The sequence below is a fragment of the Canis lupus genome, chromosome 24 (assembly GCF_048164855.1).
Source record: "Canis lupus baileyi chromosome 24, mCanLup2.hap1, whole genome shotgun sequence".
Lineage (NCBI taxonomy): Eukaryota > Metazoa > Chordata > Mammalia > Carnivora > Canidae > Canis > Canis lupus.
Genome location: NC_132861.1, coordinates 12230495 through 12255302, shown reverse-complemented (window position 1 = coordinate 12255302; position 24808 = coordinate 12230495). Strand labels below are relative to the sequence as shown.

Genomic DNA, 24808 nt, shown 5'->3' with positions numbered 1-24808 from the left:
GGGGAGGGCAGCCCGGGTGGCTCAGCGGTTTAGCGCTGCCTTCAGCCCAGGGTGTGATCCTGGAGACCCGGGATCGAGTCCCACATTGGGCTCCCTTCATGGAGCCTGCTTCTCCCTCTGCCTATGTCTCTCTCTCTCTCTCTCTCTCTCTCGCTCTCGCTCTCGCTCTCGCTCTGTGTGTGTGTGTGTGTGTGTGTGTGTGCGCGCGTGTGCCTCTCATGGATAAATAAATAAAATCTTTAAAAAAAAAAGGGAACTGGAGTATTAGCATAGCATCAAGCAGTAAATCAGAAATGAAAAGTACTTGTTAGGTTTCCCAGCTGTGTGCAGAGTTTATCAAAATAACCATCAGTGGCAGCAAACAAGGGAGAGCCCGGTGCTAGCAGGAGTGTGTCTTTGTATCTGCCAGACAGCGACTGGGGAGCAGGAATCTGGTGGCCAACACTGGGACATTTGGTCCTGAACCAGCTTCCCAAGGAGGGCAGTGGTCCGTACTGAGGCATTGGAATGGGTTTTGGTGCCAGCTCCTATAGATGAGGATTGGTCAGCCTGAGCCCCAGTGCTGACAACTCAGGGCAGAAGGGGCCCCAGCAGCAAGGGGCACAGGTAGGGCTCGGGCAGGGAGGTGAAAAGGCAGTGCCTTTCATGGTCATTATTATATTTTCATTACCAAGGTCTTTTTCAGATCTGTACATGTATATGGCTCTGAGACTATTTTTTAAAAAGATTTTATTTATGTATTCATGAGAGACACAGAGAGAGGCAGAGACACAAGCAGAGGAAGAAGCAGGCTCCCTGTGGGGAGCCCAATGTGGGACTCAATCCCAGGACCCTGGGATCATGCCCCGAGCCAAAGGCAGATGCTCAACCACTGAGCCACCCAGGTGCCCCAAGACTATTTTGAATGGAATAGACTGGTATTTATTTGCTGAAGCCAGAGAAGGAAAGAGAGAAGGTTTAATTTCAGTGTTTCAAAATATATGACACTTTGCAAAAAGCAAAGAGCATCTCCACGACTGAGGGACAAGTAAGTCATTTGTAATTGCCACCATTTGCTCCAATCCTAATTGATCTTGAACCAGCTTTCTCTACAAGGAAATCAACTCTCCTCACACCTCATTCGGGATCCTGTCATAACTTGGAGTTGGTCCAAATTGGGGCTCATGAACACATCTTTGCCTCTCAAAGACTTAGCCCAGCTGGTCCTCTCAAGCCACTGATGTCCCAGGGGCAGTACTATGGGCTCCTCTCACCTGCTCCTAAATGTTTCCTCACTGAGGTTGCCTTCCTCTGGTCAGGCTTTCCTGTCATTATCCCAAAACAGTTGATGAACCCCAGCCCTGTCTGCAATGGGGATTATTGCATGTGGACCCTGGCTTTGTCTCATTGATGTACTGAAACAGCTTAGATTATTTCCTTGCCTCTGGTCTCATCCTCACCAAATCCTTGTTCCCACTCCACTCCTGTGGTGACTTTTCCAAGATGCGCACACCACCATGTCATTCCTTTGATGAAACCCTTCAGTGGCTTTCTGTTTCCTTTCAGGATTGAGCCCAAACTCCTTAACACTACCCTGTGGCAAGTCTATGCATAGATTGGGTGTGCAGAGGACTTCAGCATGTCAGAACGAGGTGGTGAGAGCATTGTCTGCAATTTTCCCACAATGGTTTAGTACGTCATCATGCCTGAGCTGGGTCTTAAAGAATGAAACAGAGTTCACTTGGTGGGCAGGGAGTGGGAAAGGCATTCCAGATAGAAAGAAGCACTTGTTTAAAGACAACAAAGCCACAAAACCGCAACATGGCATATTCACACCATGGTAATTAGTCCAATGTTGTTGGACCATAAGATGCAAGGAGGGGATGGCCTTTGAGCTCCTGATGAGCTTGGATTCTACTTTGTAGTAGGTGAAGAATCATTGAGTGGTTGGCAACTAGAACAGGATTAGTTTGTGCTTTAAAATGAGGAACGAGTGCGAAGAGACTGGAAGGCAGAGAGAAGGTAGCCTTCACTGAATATCTACTATGTGTCAGGAACTCTCTCTCCTGGAAACTTGATCTAGATTATTTCTTTAAGTTTGTACCAGAACCTGTTTTTACAAATGAGGAAACCTAGCTTTGAGAAGATTGAGAGGGTTCTCTGAGACTGTCTTGCATAGGTGTGCTTTCTACTCAGGTCGCCAGCTTCAGGGGATCAGCGTTGCCTCCACAAGTCCATGTGGGGCACTGTGGCTGCCCATGCAGCTCCTGTGGTTGTTGACAGAATTTACTCCTTTGCAGGTGTAGGACTTAGGTCCCCTCTTCTTGCCAGCCGTGGGTCAGGAACTACCCTCAGCAACCAGAGGTTGCCCTCCTTCCTTGCTACTGAAGCCATCAGCAGTGTATTGAGTCCTTGTCATGCTTTCAATCTCTGACTTTCTCTTCTGCCTCCTGCTGGAGGAAACACTGCTTTTACGGGGGCACATGTGATTAGGTCAGGCCCAGCCTGATCATCTCCATTTCCCAATGGCAAATGGGCCATGTAACATGACCTAGTCATGGGAGTAGAATCCATCATATTCACCCTGCTGGGGATTATGCAGGGGGTGTGCTCCAGGGACCAGGAGTCTCAAGACATATCTTAGATTCCTGTTTACCACACATGCCTTGATTACATTTAGGGGCAGAATTTGTCACTACTTAAAATAAGAAGTTTCCTCCTTGGAGTAACCCCACGTTTGGTTCCTATCTGATGTCTACCACATCATCAGAAGCCTTTAGGGAAGGAGATTTTGACAGATGCTGCATTTCATACATATTTTAGGAAATGATTTATTCTGTGTCTGCTTAAGCCTCAAAGCTGCAGACTGTCCCATTCTTTCCTTTGGGATGTTAGTGTATAGAGTGGAGAACAAAGAAGGTTCCAGTTGTCATTCCCCATACCTCCCTGGCCCACAGCTAGCACCCCTTAATTAAAGTGAAGCTTTCTCAGATCTGTTTTCTTCAGCCATATGTTATGACTACTGAAGAATCTAGGTTTTACTGTGAATTAAAATGCCTCCTCTAATAAATCTTGATTTATGAATCTTGAGCTCTGTAAATAATAGATATTCATACTTGTTTTCTGTTTACAAACATTCTCCAGTTATAGATTTTTTTTTAACAGCAAAAACAAAAAATTAAGGGAACTCATTAGCTGGTCCTTGCTTGGGTTGGGGCCTGACATGGAGAGAAGACATGATTGTCTACTGTCTGCGGGGCACAGCACAGATGGTGAGACGCCTTGCCCTTCAGAGATGTGGGGAGACCCTGGGTGCTTGCCTGTGCCTGGTGTGCCCCCTCACCATTATCCGGCATGAAACTGGTTCTGCTGCAGGCTCCAAAGAGGGGAAGGAGCATGCACAAGAGTTGAAGCTTATGGGCACATGAGCTTGGTATCAGAGGTTCGTAAAATCCAGAAGGCAAGAGACAGGCCTGGCTTTACTGCCTTGGGCTTAGCATGGAGGCCTCTGGCAACTTTCTGAGGGAATTTCCCTGCAAGAAGTGGCCAACTGGAGCTTTTGCTTGTATCTCACAAAACTGAAAGACTATAGAGGGGTTGTAAAGTCCATTTATTAGGCTGTTTATGATAATTTGCAAAAATAGGTTGAATGTAGCAGACATAGCTTAAGCCATGAAAATGAATGGAAATAGGACTTCTAATTTTTGAAATTTTATATTAGAAAAGACTTTCTAAAAAAGGATTGTGTTCGTAAATTAAGAATGAGCATAATGTTTTTTAGAACCCTGGAGTGGGGAGCCTACCATTTATTTAGTGCTGGCCACGCATGAGATACAATGAGATACAATGATCTATTAATCCCATTTATGCAAGTTGCTCCTCTGATGTTACAAATGAGGACACGGGTGACACGGGTGGACACGGGTGTAAAAAAGGTAATGACTGTCTCAAGGCTGCCATGTGCTCAGTGCTGCAGCAGTACCTCTAATGGGGTTCAGTGACCATGGTCCCCTTTCATCTGAGCCAATAGCCAGAAATACATAGACAGCCAAAGGAAAGAAAAGGAGAACTCACTTTCTTTTGTTCTGATTTGTAAATCCAGCAATTTTAGTGCTTTAAAAACTTTATTTCTTGGTGAGATTCTTCCAAGGAATGATGCATTCGCTGTTAAACCATGATTTAAACCCCTCAAAGAGCATCACCATTTGTCTCTTATTGGGGTTTCCCCCATGCAATTTCAATTTAAATCAGTTGCTATATATGTTCTATTTTATTTTATTTTTATTTATTTTATTTATTAGAGAGAGTGAGGGAGAGAGAGAAGTAGGGAGACAGGAAAAGGGAGAGAGAGAGAGAGAGAGAGAGAAGCAGGCTCCCCGCTGATCAGGGAACCTGATGATGTGGGGCTCGATCCCAGGACCCCAGGATCATGACCTGAGCCAAAGGTAGACATTTAACCAACTGAGTCACCCAGGCACCCCTGCTCTGTGTATTCCCAAGATATTTTTAACTGGACTTTAGTCAGTTAAATCTGGCTCAAGATTTTGGACCAAGGCCATCAGAATCAGGAAGATTTCATTCCAGCTTCCCAGTCTTGACTAAGATTGAGCAGAGTAATACATATGAAAAGCAGGGGAGCTTTATTAAAGCATTGTTAAATATCAAAGACAGCATATTCATACGGTCCTCATTTATCCAAAGGGTCAAACAAAAATTCACTATCAAGAATCATTAAAGAATTAGCTATCAAGGTAACCCAGCAAGACTTTAGATATTACTAGCCCCATTTTCCACTAAGACAAGTACTATATTTTGCCTACATATTTTAGTCTTTCAGCTGGAGCAGTGGCTCTCACCTGCAGGGTGACTTTTGTCCCTAGAGCATAATTGGCAATGTCTAGAGACATTTTATGATATTCACAACTTGGGGATGGGAAGGGAGACAGTGTCATTGGCATCCAATGGGTAGAGACCAGGAATGCTGCTAAGCATCTGACAACGCACAGGAAAGCCCCCATTGCAAAGATTCACCTGGTCCAAGATACTCTGTTGCAAACTCTGGGCTAAAGGGAAAGAGTCCTGAAGCTGTTGTTGAGAAATACACTGACATATTGAAGAAGAAGAAAACAAAGGAAGATGGCTATCCTTGTGGAGCATGAAGGAAGAGAGGGAGTTTTCCTTTTTTTTTTTTTTTTTTTTTTTTTTTTTTGAGAGGGAGTTTTCTATCTCCAAGGAGGAGGGAGCAGATTCTTAGAGTCCAACTGATGAATATTATTATTTGCAAGCTGACACGCCTCCTTAAGGCCAATATGTTGTTCATTTCCTAAGAGGCTCTTCAGTTTCTTCTTCCTTAAAGGTTCCATATTCCCCAGAAGCTACAGAGTAGAAATGGTTCTTTTTCAGAGTAAAAATTTCTAGCTAGATGGAACAATCTGACTGCTTCTGGCAGTCCCTATTGGGTTTATAAATATATGGGAAAGGAGGTTGGGACTCAGTTGCCATGAGCTACTTTTTGACATTTGACTTGGTTTCTCAGGGTTTGAACTTGGTTTGCTGCCATCATATGGCTCACTAAAGTTGTGTTTGACATGGAATAATCCACAAGTCCCTCAGGTGCCTGGAAACAGCTAATTAAATCTGTGACACACAAAAGGAGACTATAATAGAGCACAAAATCCAAGCTGTAGAAATGGAACACCTAAACTTTCTTATTGCTCTATTAATAAAGCTGATATAGAAGCCCTTGATCATTTCTATAATTTCTTATACTGTATTAATAACTTTAGCAGAATTTAAATTGGCTTCACATAAGATGCTCTTATCTTTCAACAACTCCCATATTAAGTGTATAATTAAAATGCTCCAGTTTAAATATTTTCCCCAAGGTATTAGCTACTAAAAGATTCACACAGTGATGAACCAGGGTGTTCGTGGACGATGGCTCAAGCTTTTAAGCAGTTCAGATAGGGAAAAGGAATTTGTTACAACTGGTCTAATTGATATAAAATAGGAATGGTAAAAAGTTGCTTTTAATTACCCCAAAGTCCCTTGATACATCATATTAGCCCTTGGTCTTTTAAGTAGAGACCTCCATCAATATTTGACTATGTCCACTCCTTTGCGAATTTGACTTGGTCAATATTAAAGAGAACTTCTCAAATTAAAAGTGAGACTTAAATGATTTATGTGCTAGGAGTTCAGAAGTCTGGGCTGGGTGATGCTGGCTTTCATCTTCTGTGGTTACCTCTGTGATTTTAAGAGAGGTGGTCTTATTACCCTTGGCCTTGGCTTTCTTTGTTAACCAGCTGCGTCTGTCTTAGAGTAGCTCTGTTACCTAGCAGAGAATTGAGAGAAGATGCTATACAGAAGGTGGCATTTAACCAGGCCCTGAAGGACTGATGGACTTGCCCCTGTGACAGAATGTCACAGATCTCTCATATGGGGGATCCAGGGGTTCCATTTCCCAGGCCTGCTTTCCCTTTTACATTTGCATCCCTGCACTATGAATCTCACTTTATCAGTTCACCTGCACCCATGTTTCCCCAATTTCCTGAAAAGAAATAGGGAAGAGGACCCTCTTTGCTATGTTATTAGTATGGACTCTGGAGGGAGAAGTGGAAGCTTTTCTGGAGTGCCTGGAGGCAGTGGGAGGATAGAGAATTGAAGAGACAAAGATATTTTTCTCCTCTGTGATGATTTAGTTGTGATCATTGTCCAAAAAATTCAATATGGGGGATTATACCTTGCCAGGGGGCCCTGGGAAGACTGCTTATGGGGAGCAGTGGGAACCTCTGGAGGTGGAGGTGGCTGTTAATGTTGGTTTTTGCTACTCCCAGGAACCATCTGCTTCTGCTATTGATATGGTGGGGTTAGGGATGTCTTGAGGGTACTTCCATAGGGCTTACATGAGACAGGATCTCATAAAATGTGGTGCCCTTTGGTGTGGGGGCTAGATGCAGAGCGAGAAGAAACCAGCTGATAAGAGAGTTGTATCTGCAGGTGCTGATGCTCTACTGTTGATGACAGCTACCATATGTTGAATACAAGATGCTGTGCAAAAGTACTTAATGTGCACTTTCTCATTTTATTCTTAGATTAACCTAAAGACAGAGGGTAAATAAATAAGCCATTTCATAAAAGAGGCTTAATTAACTTTTTAAAGATAATATTACCAATAAGTTTCTAATCTAGCATTGAATTTGGGCAGAGCCTCTGGTGTTCATGACTATGCTATATGGTACTTTTATCATTATTACTGTTATATTACTGTCAAAGCCCAGCTAGAAGAGCTTAGGAGCTGAGGCTTTGCCTTAGGAATCTAGTAAGTCCCTTTGGACCTAGAAGAATCCTCTCCCCACTGGCCCCGGACCTGTAGAAGTATAAGGATGCTGAGTGTATAAGGATATATTCCACCTAGTAAGGGTGGTGAGTATATGAGAATATGTTCTCTGGTCCAGGGCTGGCCATTAACTGGCCTCTTGGAGTGCCATGTTGAGAAAGACTCTGAGGTCACCCGTCCTGGCTTAGTGAGAAGTAAACATTTGCTCTAGGCCAAGAGGAAGTAGTAAAATGTATGCTGTATGTTTCTCTTTCTTTCATTAGGACCTAGGCTACTGAGGAAAGACAGATATCAAAAGAACCACAGTTCTCTAGAGCTGCCTCGGCAGAGCCAGATCCCCAGAAGTGATCCCAGTTAATGCTTGGGAAAGATACGAAACCGTGAGAGATGGGTGGCTGGAAGAAGAGGGTGGGAAGGCTAGGCTGAACAGGCCAATGGGCTTCAGATGAGACTGAGTTGGGTTAGTGAGCCAATGTCAATGTCACCATTTACTGAGTGCTTATGTGTGCCACATGCTATTCTGAACACTTTATTCTAAACATCTAGTAACTCTTATAACACAACAACTCTAATTAGTAGGTATCACTATTATCCTCCCTTTATTTTTTATTTATTTATTTTTTATTTATTTATTTTTTTAATAATAAATTTATTTTTTATTGGTGTTCAATTTGCCAACATACAGAATAACACCCAGTGCTCATCCCGGCAAGTGCCCCCCTCAGTGCCCGTCACCCATTCACCCCCACCCCCCACCCTCCTCCCCTTCTACCACCCCTAGTTTGTTTCCCAGAGTTAGGAGTCTCTCATGTTCTGTCCTCCTTTCTGATATTTCCTACCCATTTCTTCTCCCTTCCCTTCTATTCCCTTTCACTATTATTTATATTCCTCAAATGAATGAGAACATATAATGTTTGTCTTTCTTCGATTGACTCATTTCACTCAGCACAATACCCTCCAGTTCCATCCACGTTGAAGCAAATGGTGGGTATTTGTCGTTTCTAATGGCTGAGTAATATTCCATTGTATACATAAACCACATCTTCTTTATCCATTCATCTTTCGATGGACACCGAGGCTCCTTCCACAGCTTGGCTATTGTGGACATTGCTGCTATAAACATCAGGGTGCAGGTGTCCCGGCGCTTCATTGCATCTGTGTCTTTGAGGTAAATCCCCAACAGTGCAATTGCTGGGTCGTAGGGCAGATCTATTTTTAACTCTTTGAGGAACCCACACACAGTTTTCCAGAGTGGCTGCACCAGTTCACATTCCCACCAACAGTGTAAGAGGGTTCCTTTTTTCTCCGCATCCTCTCCAACATTTGTGGTTTCCTGTCTTGTTAATTTTCCCCATTCTCCCTGATGTGAAGTGGTATCCCATTGTGGTTTTGATATGTATTTTTCCCTGATGGCAAGTGATGTGGAGCATTTTCTCATGTGCTTGGTGGCATGTCTATGTCTTCTTCTGTGAGATTTCTCTTCATGTCTTTTGCCCATTTCATGATTGGATTGTTTGTTTCTTTGCTGTTGAGTTTAATAAGTTCTTTATAGATCTTGGAACCTAGCCCTTTATCTGATATGTCATTTGCAAATATCTTCTCCCTTCTGTAGGTTGTCTTTTAGTTTTGTTGACTGTATCCTTTGCTGTGCAAAAGCTTCTTATCTTGATGAAGTCCCAATAGTTCATTTTTGCTTTTGTTTCTTTTGCCTTCGTGGATGTATCTTGCAAGAAGTTACTGTGACCGAGTTCAAAAAGGGTGTTGCCTGTGTTCTCCTCTAGGATTTTGATGGAATCTTGTCTCACATTTAGATCTTTCATCCATTTTGAGTTTATCTTTGTGTATGGTGAATATTATCCTCCCTTTAAAGATAAATAAATGAGGCACAGAAAGATTTAACAACTCATCCAAGTCAGACAACTAGTAAGAAATGGCCCAGGGTTTGAACCCTCAGGTGATCTTAACCACTTAACTATTAGCTTCTCAAACTTTATCAAACCCAGAGATTCATGCTTAAGGTGAGACTGAAACAAAATTTGAAATGTGATATAGAGGAAAAGTGTTAAGTAAATGGTACCCTCTTGGGGAGAAGGGTAGTGGTGCTTGGGCAAAAAGACAAAAAAAACATTAAAGAAAATTTTTTATTTGAATATAGTCGACACACAACGTCACCTCAAGTGGAATGCTCATCTGTCACCAGACCACGTCATTACAATACCATTGGCTTATTCTCTGTGCCATGCCTTTCATCCTCATAACTTACTCCTTCCACCACTGGAAGCCTCTACCCCCACTCCTCTTCACCCATTTTGCCTCAGCTCTGATTTTTGTCTTTTTCTTTATTGTTTTCAGAAGTGCTCAAAACCCACCTGCTATGCCATAGGCAATCCTCATCTTTTAAACAACAAATGCCCACCTTGGCCATGCTTGCTCAATGTGACTACTTTCACAGGGGCAGTTGGGGAAAGTGTGAAGCTTTATGAGAGCCTCTGGGTGCAGAAGTTGAAAAAAGAAGTGTCTGCGACAGGAACCACTGGCCACCAGACACATTGCCACTGGGTACTTTCTTCATTCATACAGCATTTCTCAAGTACAGCCTTGGTGATAGCATAGCAATAAGTCCCCCTGCAATAAGTCCCTGCCTGCAGTTTATACTGCTTTTGGTGTGGGAGCAGGAAGTAAGGCAGGAAAGACAAGACAGTTGAGACCAAATAGCAGAAGAACTTGAATGCCAGAAAGCAGAGTTTGTAAGTTACTTGGAAGACTAGATTGAGCCATTTGTGCTTTGGGAAGAACAACAGAGCAGGAGGGCACAGTGAAGACGGTGAACTTAATGTGGGGGGTGAGAGGAGGAAGAGCCAACACCACTGTCTCCAAGAGGTGCCAAGGGACTGACAGGGGCCAGCCACAGGAACAGAGAGCGGGTATTAATCTCAAGTCCAGAATGGAAATGGAAGCATGCTGGCTTGCATTGTTTGATAAAAGGGAAAGAGAGAGTCAAGGATGATTGTGACATTCTAATCCTAAATTTCTAGAAGAATGATTATATCAATAATAAAGAATAAAAAAGGTCAGGTGCTAGTATGAAGCTGAGAGAAATATTTCCTTTAGATGTCACCTCCTCCAGGAAGCCTTCCCCAAGCACCCATTCTTCACCCTTGAGTTTCCCTCTAGCTCTGCCGTCTTGTGTTTCTTTACATCTGTGTACTTGTTTGGGGTTTGGGTGCTCCTCTATTGAAAAAGGTATATTGTGTGAGGTTAGGACCATGTCTGCCCTGAGCCCCCCTGCCTAGTGTAGAGCCTGACACCTAGAAGGCTTAGTCTACTTCACTTTGACAAGGAAATAACTTTGCTGAAATGCTAAGATAGCAGGTTTCCTTTAGTTCTTTAACGTGAGAAATAAAATATACACCTGGATTAAAATATACACAAGGTGGGAAATAAGACATTCAGTTGATACTTTAATAATTAAACTAAATTTTGCCACCAAGTGATTACTGCTAAATCAATGAAATATGCATCAATTAGGCAATCATGCAGCCAGAACATTATACAATTTGATTACCTAGAATTGTTTAAAATGAAAATCAGTGAAGAGAGTAGTTTAATCATTATAATATGTATAAATATTCAAAATCAGTGAAACATGTTTCTTAAAATTTAGCTGTAATGCCCTCATATTATTAATAACTGTTTTGCTTTTCTTCTACAGCCTTCCCCTTAACCTCATTCTGATCTGGTTAGTGTCTGTACCTCATTGCTATTCTTTCTTCTTTTTAAGAATCAGGCTAACTTCTTGGGATTCCAATACATGAAGCAGTGAAAGAGCACATTGGAATATGGATCAGAAAGTCCAGCTTTCTGACCTCAGCCATAGCCGTACCCTTCTGAGCAGGTTGAGTAGGTGCCACTCCTTACTTCACAGGGGAATATCAGGTACCCTGTGCTTTCACACTTCCTCCTCCCAGTGCCTGCCTCTAGGGCCACCTCTTCTGGCCTTAATTTGCATGTGTCTTCCTCTATCTGCGTAGGACCAGAGCATCTCAGACTTACACCTAATTTTGTGAGAGTGGACAAGAAGGGTGAAGGGGTTCAGGGAAGAATTGAGTATCATCCTCCTCATGTGGGAATTTGTTCTGTTATAGTGGATGGGATGCAATAATGGGACTGAGGAGTACTCCTTTCTGTGTTGTACAAGAGTATGTTATTCAAAGCACCTACACCACATTGCAATCCCACCAACAGTGTATGGAAGGTTCCAACTTCTCCACATCTCCACAGACACTTGCTGTTGTCTGTATTTATAATAGCCATCCTAGTGGGTTTCCTTTGGTTTCTTTGATTTGCATTTCCCTAATGCCTAAAGGCATTTACCATTTTTCATGTGCTTATTGGCTATTTGTATGTATTCTTTGGAGAAATGTCTATACAAATTCTGTTCATTTTTAATTGAATTCTTTAGACCCTTATATGATTTAAAAATATTTTCTTCAATTTTGTGGGCTGTCTTTTCACTTTAATAATAGTGTCCTTGGAAGCACAAAGGCTTTTATTTTGATGAGGTCTAATTTATCTATTTTTTCTTTAATTATGCCTCAGATGTCATATGTAAAAAACGGTTATCTAGTCTCCAGGTCATTAAGATTTACATTTGTGTTTTCTTCTAAGTGTTTTATAATTTTAGTGCTTACATTAGGTATTTGATCCATTTTAAATTAGTTTCACATATGGTGTGAGGTAGGGTTTCAGCTCCATGAGATTTTGATAGACTTGATCCCTCAGTTCAAGATGTAAACACTGTGGGGAAGGAACTTGAGGGTCCATCCTGAAGGGAGAAAAAAAGGGATCACTGTATCCTAGGATTTAATGCTGAAGGAGCCTGTTTGTCCTGGTGGTATAATGAGAAAAAGTACAGCACAATTAGGTTTATATATTCAACTGGACCCAGCTGGATTCTGTAACCATGCAGAACATATACGTTGAAAATTCTCACACTCTATTGAAGGGGATCTTACCTTCCAAGCAGTAAGTGGATGATTTACAAAAGGTGGCCAGTGTCCAGCAGTAAAACAGGATGCTATTGTCCTTTAGTTATATGATCAGAAGAATACCTTCATCCTTCAGTGGTGATGGTGTGACAAGTCCAGTATGCACCACTAGCATTGAAAAAGGAAGGAATTAAGGAGACTAAGCTGGCAACTCACAGAGTTAAGAATGGTGCAGAGAAATTCCTTTTATGACATGTGATTGTTTAATTAAAATATTATCTTTTCTCCCTGCCTCGTACCCCTGAGGTAACACTATTAGCCTTTGTTCTCCATGGTTTCTTACATTCCTACATGTCTTCTGAACAGAGGTATTGACAGCCCTACCCACTAAATGCCAATATTGCTTCAACCCAATATATCCCAAATTTTGATCCCTTAACGAGTAGTACTGTCTCTTTTAATTTTTATTTTATCATTATTATTTTTAAAAATGTGTTTGTTTTAGAGAGCATGCACATACTGGAGAGAGGGGCAGAAGCAGCAGGAGAGAAAGAGAAAAGATTCCTGACTGACCACAGAATTCAATGCAGGGCTTGTTCTCACAGCCCTGAGATCATGATCCAAGTTGAAATCAAGAGTCAGATGCTTAACTGACTGAGCTACCAGATACCCCATTTTATTATTTTTAAATTTTTATTTATTATTATTATTATTAGTGCTGCCTCTTTTTAGAACCACTTATTTGTTGTTTGCTTTTTCATGGAACTCTGCCTTCTTTGTATCTCTGTCATCTGACATGGCACCTAAAGTATAATTGGTGTTCAGCATTATGTTTGCTGGCTAACATTTATTAGCCCTTGTTCTCTGTGGTCTCTTACATGAAATCTGCACTTGCTCTTCCTTCAATTATGTTGCAGTTCAGAAAGAAGATTTAACTGTCTCTAATTGGAAATTCTAACCACTTTTCTTGGAACTTGACAAGTAGATTCTAGAATTTATATGTAAGAGAAAGGTCAAGAATACTTGAGTCAAGACAATTGTAAAGTAAAAAACAGAGTTGGAGGTACTTGTCTTATACTGGTTCAGTATACCAGTACTGATCTTATACAATAGTAAGTAAATATGATATGGTATTGGTATAGTGACAGAGGAAGAGATCAGTGAAACAGATTATAGAGTTCAAAAGTGGAGCTTCATGTAGCAAAGTTCATAGGTATTTATGAAATGATTTCTTTTTTCTCCTGGGCATAAACTAAACTACATGTCCTAGCTGTTGGATTCATGGCAGAAGTGATACACTCCACTTCTAAGCCTGACCCAGTAAATCCTTCCACAAATAATTCATTTTTCCCCATATACCAGCTGCATATTAATGTCTTTTGAGAAACCCAGATTAGGGCAAAAACACAAGATAGAAGGAGCCTGAGTCCCTGAGCTCCTGCCTGGAGTAGAGCTCCCCAGGATAGCAGATCATTCAGATTACCTGTGTGAGATGATTCATGATTGAGCAATAAACTTTAGTTATGTTAAGTTATTAAAATCTGGGAGTTGCTAGCTTGTTCTAATAATCAGGCCTATATGGAAACTTGATGCACAACAGCTGGCAGTGCAGATATCGCAGAGAAGATGGACTGTTCAATATATAGGCCTGGGATAATTGGCCATCAGTATAGAAAACAGCAACAACAAATACAGTCCCACTCCATGCTCCATTCCAGGTGAATTAGTGATCTAATATGAAAAACAAAGTTTTGGGGTTTTTTTAAAGATTTTTTATTTATTTATTCATTCATTCATAAGAAACACAGAGAGAGAGAGAGGCAGAGACACAGGCAGAGGGAGGAGAAACAGGCTCCATGCAGGGAGCCCAACGTGGGACTCGATCCTGGGTCTCCAGGATCAGGCCCTGGGCTGAAGGTGACGCTAAACCGCTGAGCCACCTGGGCTGCCTGAAAAACAAAGTTTTAAACTTTTTAGAAGAATACATAGGAGAACATCTTTATTATCTCAGGTAGCGAATGAAAAGCTAAGACACATAAGGTGCAAATCAAGTGGGGGAAAAACTGAGAAAAATCAGCTACGGTAAAAGGAAAGACTTCTAAATAAAGGCACCATCACTGTGGAGGTTAGTCAAAGACTGGGAGAATGTTTGAGATATATACCAATAAAGAATCAATATCCAGAATTTTTTTTTAAAAAAACTCCTATATGTCAATTAGAAAAGCAGAATACTTGAGTAGAAAAGTGTGCGGAGGTATGAGTGGGTATCTTATGGAAGAAAAAACTTAAATATGAAAAAAGTGTTCCATCTCACTGCTTGTCAGAGACTCATAAATTAAAACCAATTTCATTAATTAAAGTCAGACAGTCACTACCTGTGGTGGGTGTGAATTTCAACAAGCAATACCCTGAGTCCCGGCAGATTCCCCTGTAGCGGAACCAGCAGTGTTCAGTATTCTCATGCGCAGTGGTCCCTTATGTCCTTATTCTCACCTTTTCCTGTGTCTCAAGTAGTTCATCATATGTTTTAAGGACATCAGACTGTATCTCTTTATTCTTAACATCCTGCAGTTACTGTCAGATTTATCTCAATAATCCTTTCCTTTCTTCTCAGAGCAGCGCATCTGATATTACTCCCTGGACACTTCGCAGGTTCCTATGAAAAACTGACTTGCTGTAATGACCAACAGCTGAACCTAAAACCAAGCTGTGTGTATTCATAACTAACACAGAAGAGCACGCTATGCACCAGACACCATTCTGTTTTCTTTCTTTTTTAAAAAAAGATTTTATTTATCTGAGAGAGATAGAGCATGAGCAGGGGAAGGCGCAGAAGGAGAAGCAGAGAATAGCTGCTAGCAGGGAGCTGAACACAGGGCTCAAGCTCAGGACTGCGATCATGACCTGAGCCGAAGGCAGAAACTCAGTCTGCCACCCAGCTGCCCCAGTCACTCTGTTTTCTTGTACTGACTCTTGCATTAACATTGTAAAATTCACCTTTATTAGTTCTTTCATGTCCCACCACAGCTCTTTGAGTTCCATGCCCAGTATCCCCACTTGCAGACAAAGAAACTGAGAGGTGGACAGGTGGGAGGTGGAGGAGGTGGTATGCACACCCTACTTGTTCAGTCTGCACCATTTATCCAGATAATAACCTGGATCATTTGGGTCAGATTTGGGGACTGGATTAGACTCATGAAACACCTCCAAGGACTGAATCCTCCAGAACATTTTTCTGGCTCCCACAAGCAGTTTGTTTATTGCCAGTTGTTTTCTTCCTCTTATCAAGCAATGGTTTAATGTTGTCTGCATTGTTGTGAAGTACTTGGAGCATTTATAGACTTCAGCAGCCATTTCCAAATTCTGAGTACTTTTCACTTACTAAATAATGAGTCTTTAATTACTGGCTGACTTAAGCTAGTTTTCAAAGAGTGATGCTGTTAACTGCCAGCTGTATCCCACAATGATGGACAAGAATAGAGTTCTATTTTATTTTGTTTTACTTTCTTTTCTTTTTTGTTAATTCAAGACCTCTCTCAGAGGAGAGTCCATCACCCACATAGCTTCCTTGACACTCTGTACTTCAGACAGATGAATTACTTCCCAGTCTGAAAAGCCGCCAGATCTCTAAATTGACACGTTCTCTGAATAAATGTGGAAGAGGATGATGCCAGGTGCAAGAGGATTTGATAAAAAGGCATTTGAACTTTATAAATGATACAAAACATTTCTCTTCTTAAGAAACTTTAATAAATTAAGTAAAAGACTCTATGTGAAACTTTTTATGTTCAATTCAGTTTCCACTACACAGTTTAGTGAATAGATTACTCTGGCAGTATATCAGCAGTAGGCTAAGCGGTAGATAATTCCATGTGAAATATATTCAGTGGCCGAGCCACCTCCTTCCATCTGAAATGTCCTACAAATCTCCAGAGATCCTCTAACTTCTAGGATTGGACTGGTGAGCTTATTGGATGATTAAGAAGCTAAGACATACTGTTTTCAGGTGCATGGCATCCCTTTTCTTGATGAAGTTTTTTTTTTAAGATTTTATTTATTTATGAGAGAGAGAGAGAGAGAGAGGCAGAGACACAGGCAGAGGGAGAAGCAGGCTCCATGCAGGGAGCCTGACACGGGACTCGATCCTGGGACTCCAGGATCAAGCCCTGGGCTGAAGGCAGGCACCAAACCGCTGAGCCACCCAGGGATCCCCCCTTTTCTTGATGAAGTTTTTGGATCGAACATGTGGTTCTTTATCTGACATTCAAGATACAGTACAGATCCTTTTGGTGAAGTTTGGATGCATTTTGTTCTGTTTGCATATATTAAATGCATCCTCCTAGCCTTGTTTCAAACCATGTAAAACCTTGCACAGACCTGAAAAGAACTATAGGACCAGGGTTATTTGCTGGGAAATAGCACATCCTTTCTTTTTCCTTCCTAAATACACTTTTCTTTAGAAACAAAGCAAATCTCACCAATTTTAAACAGATTTTTCAGGTCATCCGAGGGAGGAAAGCTGCAATCTCCGACTCTAAGTGGTTGAATAAAATTCCTGGATGTTTTAAATATTAAAGCTTCTTGAATAATGTTATCATTTTTATGCAGGCTCTATCTAAATAGAATGTTGCCTATCCTTTTAAAATGATGAAAACAAAAAATTTAATCTTTTGCTAAAATTCTGTATAACTTCTTCCAGCTGTCATTGCATATTTTCCATGGTAGATGGTCACGTTTCTAACTGGATAGTTTAATTCCAAACAAGCCATAGTTCTGATACATTCAGGCTCTATTTATTATTTATTTTTTTATTTTTTAAAGATTTATTTATTCAGAGAGAGAGAGAGAGAGAGGCAGAGACACAGGCAGAGGGAGAAGCAGGCTCCATGCAGGGAGCCCGACGTGGGACTCGATCCTGGGTCTCCAGGATCACACCCCGGGCTGCAGGTGGCGCTAAACCACTGCACCACCGGGGCTGCCCCAGGCTCTATTTAATTTAGTGGATTAGGCCTTGCAGCTGTAATCAGAGGTGTATTTAAAAGACTGATTCTTTAACAGGGAATAGATGATGGTGTCATTGTCTGTAAGACATGACAAATGTATAAACCACAGTGGGTTTGGAAAGCTCTAGAAGAAAACTTGGGATTCATGCATTTTATTTTTATTTTATTTTATTTTATTTTATTTTATTTTATTTTATTTTATTTTATTTTATTTTATTTTATTTTATGCCTTGTGCATTTAAAGCTGACACAGATCCCCATATCCCATAAGTTCAGAGCGTCAGAGCAGTCATTTATAAATGAACTGTCCTGTAGACAAAGAGTCTTTCTATATTGAATGGTTAACTGAAATTATTGATAAGCATCTTCTGCCTTTGCAATAAGCTCGCTCTAATTCAGGAGCTTTGTAGTTTGGTGGGGTCTTAGCTTTCCGGACAAAAAGCTTCATGAGTTTCAGAGAGATTCTCTGTCCCCATGGTCCTCACAACTGTACTTTCATGCCAAACCTCTTATTTTGAAGGCAAAATAACTTGGGTATCAGGGAGTTCTCCATCAGCTTCGTGGACTGGCAGTGCATGTACACATGCACTCTTATTCTCAACTCTCCTAGGTCACTCACACTGGTTTTCAAAAAAGGATTGCTCATCTCCTGTGTGTTACACATCCACATAAGCAAATTCTGTGTGTCTGTGTATGTGCGCGCACACGTGCACAGGTATAAAATCCTCAGAGATTGCCCTTGTCTTTTGTGTAGCCCCTTGCACAGAGCATTTGAGTGACAGACTTTGCTGTAAGACTAAAGGGAGCACTTTTCTGCTTCTGGTCCCAGAGAAATGCTTTTCAAGGCCACTTGCTAAGAGTCAGTTCGAGTTCTAAAGCAGATGACGGTATTGGCATTGGTTGGCGATTGCAAATGGCAAGGAGAGTCCATCCATTTTTCATGAAGTTATAATTAACACACTGTCTGCCTCCCACAGGGTCAACCTTTGGGAATGAAGACCAGCCGGCTCTGAAGGCAGCTTTGCCTTCCAAAGACACACCCAAGGGGGCCAGCCGGGCAGCCCCTCCAGCATCTTCCAGTGTGACAACACCCCGCAGGAGTTTGCTTCCAGCGCCAAAATCCACATCTACACCTGCTGGTAAGACCATGTGCCTTGGAGAAGCTGTACAGTGGAGTGCCTTTTCTGTATTAAGAAGTCTTTTCAAAGCCCCCCTGTACATCAGTTATTTAGATGGGATGATAGATGAGTTTGAAATGGCATTTAAAATTAATAATAACAATAATATCACTATTTTCAAAGTACTTTCATATATTCATATGTCTAAATTCTCACAACTGTCTCTCACTCCTCCTCCAACTGGTAACCCATTGAATCATACATTTTGATTGTAAGAAAAAAAAGAATCAAGCTATTTTAGGGAGATTGGCATTTGGCTCTGGATTCCTGTGTTGATGAAATCACTGGAAGAACTGTAGGACCAAGCTTCTGACTGCACCTTCAGGAATGACTCATGGAACCCCACAGAAGTTACCACCTCTATAAGGATCTGGGAGCTCTGTTCCCTGCCTTTAGTTCTGGGCTCACACCACCAAAGCTGAGATCCAGGGAGGAGCAGCTACCTCAGAAGGGCTCCAGACCAAGCTGTGTCTGCTAGATGCTGGCCCACAGAAGGGATGCCCTGCCCCTCCATACCCATGAAGCTGGTGACCAGAGGCAGGGCAGTCGGCTAATGCAAAAGTGTAACAAGTGAACGTTCTTGTCAAGGCGGCCTACACGTGGCCCCCTCATCTCACTCAGGTACCTCTGTCTGTCTGTGGGGTGCCCAGGCATGCAATTGTGAGCTGCCCATCTTCTGCACTATAGGAAAGGGCACAAAGAGGAGGGGAGGATGCATGTTATTTTATTTTATTTTAATCCATTATACAAGGCTTATCCATCTGGCATCTATTCTTTCATATCTTTCTTCTATGCTCAAATGATCACATACCAACATACATATATGGGTTTATGTGAGTTTCTAAAACTGAGAATTTATTTTATTTTAAATATTTTATTTACTTATTTATTTGGGAGAAAGAGAGGAAGGGAAAGAGAGTGAGTAAAGAAAAGGGCAGAGGGAGAAGGAGAAGCAGGCTTCCTGCCGAGCAGGGAGCCTGACACGAGTCTTGATCCCAGGACCCTGGGATCATGACCTGAGCTGAAGGCAGAGACTCAACCAACTGAGCCACCCAGGTGCCTCTAAAATTGAGACTCTATACCTATTTTTCTACATGTTGCTTTCCTTATTCCAAGAGCACATCATAGAAATACCTTCAAATCACAGTATGGCTCACTCTTTCCAGTGGCTGCCCAATATAGATATACCAGGATGTATTCAATCTTTCCGCACTGTGGGTACTTTGTAGCTAGCGTTGCCCCTATGAACAGTGCTGCAGCAAATGGCCTTGAATGAGTGGCGCTCTTTCTACAGGATTGATTCCTGGGAATGGATTGCTGTGTTTGATGCATTCATAGGTCTCACTAGATTCCTTCTAAAGATGCTGCAGTGCTTCATGTGTCCACCTATATGCCTGCTAGGAATAAGTATGATCCCTTTTTAAGACTTTAGTCCATCTGATGGGAGTAAAATACTTTCTCAATGTTCATTTTATTTGCATTTCCCTAACCACTAGACTAGCTGGATCCCCTTGCTCTACGTTGCAGTATCACCTTGTAACCCTCTTGGGTAAGACTTAAATTACTTGTTTACGTTTTGTTCTTCCTCAGCAGAAGGAAAGCTTCTGGAGTCAGTGACTATGTCTGTTTTGCTTTAGCACAGTATCCCCACTGTCTGCCACAGTGATATGAAATTATCCTTAACGTCTATTTGTTAACGGTTGGGTGAATCAACCAATAAATGCATGGATGCTGCATGGCATTTGAATCTTTCAGTTCCACTTTACTAATAGCTTGGCCTTAGTTTTTTGTTTTTTTTTAAGATTTTATTTATTTATTCATGAGAGACAGAGAGAGGCAGGCAGAGGCATAGGCAGAGGGAGAAGCAGACTCCATGCAGGGAGCCCGACGTGGGACACGATCCTGGGTCTCCAGGATCACGCCTTGGGCTGAAGGCAGATGCTCAACTGCTGAGCCACCCAGGCGTCCCTTGGCCTTAGTTTAAATAGAAAACAATTAGACAAGTTTAAGGGAAGTTAATATAGATGTTGAATCAACCATATAGGTGAATGTTTCTCAAATTTTAGTGCATTACAATCACCTGTATAGCTTGTTAAAACACAGATTAATGGGCCTTATCCCCCGTGTATCTCATTCAGTAATTGATAATTATTACATGTTATATATATTATATGTCTCTAATGTTTAGGAAAAAGGTAATCTATTATACATATTTTTCTCTACCTGGCTTTTATCATGTAATGCTATCCCCTAAAAATCACCTTCTATGGGGTATACCCTCAAGACGAGGAAAAATAACTCCTCATTCTTTAAGTGTAGACTGTGCACAGCAACTTACTTCTGAAGAGGACAATTTGGAAAGGGAGACAAAGAGTAACTTTCTGGAGTAGAAATCTGACAAACATTACCTTGGATGATCCAAGTTAGCATCAACATTATTATAAGTCATGCTGATAATAGTGTACCTTTGATATTATGCAATGACAATGGTATTCTACCTCTGTGGTCTTCCTCCCCAAAACCCAGAGCCCCAGTATAATCATGAGGAAAGGTTCAGACAAATCCCAATTGAGGGACACTCTACTTAATACCTGAGTGGTATTCCTCAGAACTGTCAAAGACAAAGTCTGAGAAGCTCATACCCAAGCGGAGCCTAAAGAGGTATAGCAACTAAATGTAAATGTAGGATCCTAGATAGGGTCCTAGAACATAAAAGGGACAATAGGGAAAAAACTGTGGAAATCTGAATAAGGTATGCACTTCAGTTAAAAAAATTAAAAAAGGGATGCCTGGGTGGCTCAGTGGTTGAGTGTCTGCCTTTGGGATCCCAGTCCCGGGATCGAGTTCCGCATCGGGTTCCCTGCATGGAGCATGCTTCACCCTCTGCCTGTGTCTCTGCCTCTCTGTCTGTCTCTCTCAGGAATAAATAAATATAATCTTTAAAAAAAATTTTAAAAATCACCTTCTAGGGATCCCTGGGTGGCACAGCGGTTTGGCGCCTGCCTTTGGCCCAGGGCACAATCCTGAAGACCTGGGATCGAATCCCACATCGGGCTCCCGGTGCATGGAGCCTGCTTCTCCCTCTGCCTGTGTCTCTGCCTCTCTCTCTCTCTGTGTGACTATCATAAATAAATAAAAATTTTAAAAAAATCACCTTCTAGTAGAACATATTTCCCCATTCAGTAGGTCTGGGGTGGTGCCTAAGAATTTGCATTTCTAACGATTTCCCAGATGCTGCTGCTGCTGCAGACCTAGGAGTCATATTTTGTGAACCACTCTTGTAGAAAAACAGCCTAGGAATTTGGACAGTTGTTCTCAGAAAAAGCCACATGAAAAAATAATCTACCTCATTTATAATAAGAAAAATGTAAAGTAGAACTACAATGGGCTACAATATCTCACCTAGTCAGTTGGCAAAATTCCAATAGGTTGAAAACATCCACTGCTGTGAAGCTGCAGTAAAAAGGTATCCTCATGCACTACTGGTGGTATAGAACAGAGTACACATCTTCTGCAGGAGAATTTGGCATTATCTAATAAAATCACATGAGCATTTGTTCTTTGACCTAGCAGTTCCACCTCTAGGAATCTTCCAAAGGTAGACTAGCGAAAATAAAGTACACAAAGTATTTAAAATCACAATCTGGGCACCGGGGGTGCCCAGCACTGTTTGAAATAGCAAAATACTGAAAACAACTCACATATCCGTTAATGGGGACCAGATGAATGGATCGTGATACATCCAAGATGCAGTGCTATATAGCTGTTAAATGAATGGGAAAACACATATTACTAGAAGGTGATTCTGAAGGGACATCATTACCTGATAAAAGCAAGGTAGAGAAAAGTATGTATAGAAACCTACTTTCTTCCTAAACAATAGGGACATTTATATATATAATATATTAAATATAATAATTCTATATTATAAATTATTATAAATTGTATATAATAACATACATAATTATACAAATTTATGTAAATAACATATATAATTAACTATATATTTGCTTCTATTAAGAAACAAGCAATTGAAGAACAAACTTTCAAATTTTAAAAAATGATTACCTGCAGGGGAAAAGAAGGAATAGGATAGAGGTCATAGGGATAGAACATAGACTTTAAGTATACCTTATTTTGTAGATTTGACTTTGAAGTCAGATAAATATTTTACACAATTGTAAATTAACATTGACTTTTAAAAGGTGATATCTAAAAATCAAAAGTTCAATTAAAGGAATGTAACTGAATGGCCTGTTGGTGACATAAACATACAGAGAACTATTTCAAGTGACTTTATAACAGCAAATTGATTATACAGCTCTAATAGTATATATCATATGTTCAGAAAGAAAGTCAAAAACATCTTAAACTTTTTTCAGTAATTATATCATTGGTAGTGTTGGTATTATGATTCTGAATCTACTGTTATTCTGAATTTGTGTATTATGAGATAAATGGGATATAGCACTTAGGTATCAAGGAGATTATTGAGTATAACAGAAGAAAGTATGAACTCATCTGAAATTTACCTTTGAAAAAGGTATTTAAAAAAATATTCCTATCTCTAACTTTCATTAGAAATGCTGACTAAACCAGTAATAAGGAGCACCCCCAGTACCCAGATTGTGATCTCTAAATACATTGACCATTAGAGGGAGATAGGAGTCCTTGGAGAAATGGCTAGTTCCAGGTCCAAGGTAGGAATTGTAGATCTTAGAACATCTTACCTTGCCAGAAAGCCAAGAAGAACTACAAGACTTATATCAAAAGGACTGTAGAGTCAAACTGAATAAGCTCATACTAGTTAAAAGAAAAAGTTTGAATATCACTAAGATTCATAACAGCTGTGGTGGACTAATACTCACCACAATATATGTATATCCACAAGGGCATAATGATACAAAAGATAGACAGCAACTAATCACTTTGGGGGATGCTAAGAAACCACCTATTATTTTGGAAGCTGGTAAAAAAGAAAAATAATAAAACATTCGGCTTCTGTTCAGTCTGTACCTCAAGTCAACCGAATAGTTGATGAAGGGAAGTTTCTCTTATAAAAAATATTCTAGCTAACAGGATAGGATAGCATATCTCCTTTTCACAGCTCTAATGAACCAGAGGTGAAGGCAGTGACCATCAATTGAAAGATACAACTGGGCATTATAAACTGTCCTGATGAAAATGTATACATTATCTGTGAATTAGTTTTTTTTAAAGATTTTATTTTTATTTATTTATTTGAGAGTGAGAGAGAGCATGGAGTAATGAGAAGGAGCAGAGGGAGAAGCAGGCTCCTGGCTGAGCAGGGAGCCTGATGTGGAACTCAATCCCAGGACTCTGGGATTATGGCCTGAGCAGAAGGCAGACACATAACTGAATGAGCCACCAATGTGCCCCTGTGAATTAGTTTTGAGGTGAAAATGAATCTGAATTAGCTTCTAGATCTAACTACTAATTTACTGGAAATACAAGGACAGAGAAACATTTTAAATAGCAGCATGGAAATAGAATTAGCGGAACTCGACTTTGAGAAATGCTATAGGACAAAAACTGATTTATACAACAAAAGTTGTAAAAAACAAGAAAAAGTCAAAAAATTGGGAGGAAGAAAGGGTTGGAGGGAGAGTGTGTAGATTACAAAAAATTTAGACATACCAACCAATTGCAAAGTATGGATCTTATTTTGGATCCCAATTTAAATACACTCCAAAAATTTTGTCAAAGATAACTGAGGAAATGTGAATGTATTGCTAATATTTTAAGCATGATGTAGTGATTGTGGTTATGGTCTTAAAAAGTCATATTTTAAGCATACATGATATGACATGCTTTCTAGGATTTGCTTCAAAATAACTCAGGATGATGGCAGGTGGAATCGGTACGTTTATAGAATATGAAACAACATTGACCATACATTGCTCATGGTTAAAGGTGATTAATAGAATACATTAAACTAACTAGTCTCTCTACTTGAATGTTTATTTAAAGTGTTATATAATAATATAATAAAATGTATTGAAAGAGTTGTTGCATTAGTTGAAATACAGTTAAATGGAAATCAGGTATATCAGGTGTGTAGGAAAGAGAAGTTAGCAACAGTATTTAAGCCCATAAAATTTTATTATTTTTTTCAAATATTTCAGCTACATAAGAGATTTCTGAAAGCCATGTGATCTTGATAACAGGAATTCTCTTCCACTTTGTATTACTTTATAAAACATTTGAATTTACTGAATCTAATTTTGTCCTCACAAAAACCCTAGGAGGTATGGGGAAAACTATTCTTTTACAAATTACAGAGAGGCAAACCAAGACTCA

General features: G+C 40.6%; 1 protein-coding gene across 10 annotated transcripts in view; it reads left to right on the top strand.

The window, feature by feature from the left end:
* The window catches only part of MTUS2 (microtubule associated scaffold protein 2), a 588550-nt gene that overhangs the window by 377550 nt on the left and 186192 nt on the right, over positions 1-24808 (top strand). For all 10 annotated transcript variants that reach the window (XR_012016248.1, XM_072795621.1, XM_072795619.1 and 7 more), the window contains one exon: positions 18287-18448. Coding sequence is in view for 9 of the 10 variants with exons in the window: in XM_072795621.1 (XP_072651722.1) it covers positions 18287-18448 (162 nt within the window). In the remaining variant the exon portion in view is untranslated. The remainder of the gene's footprint in view (positions 1-18286; positions 18449-24808) is intronic.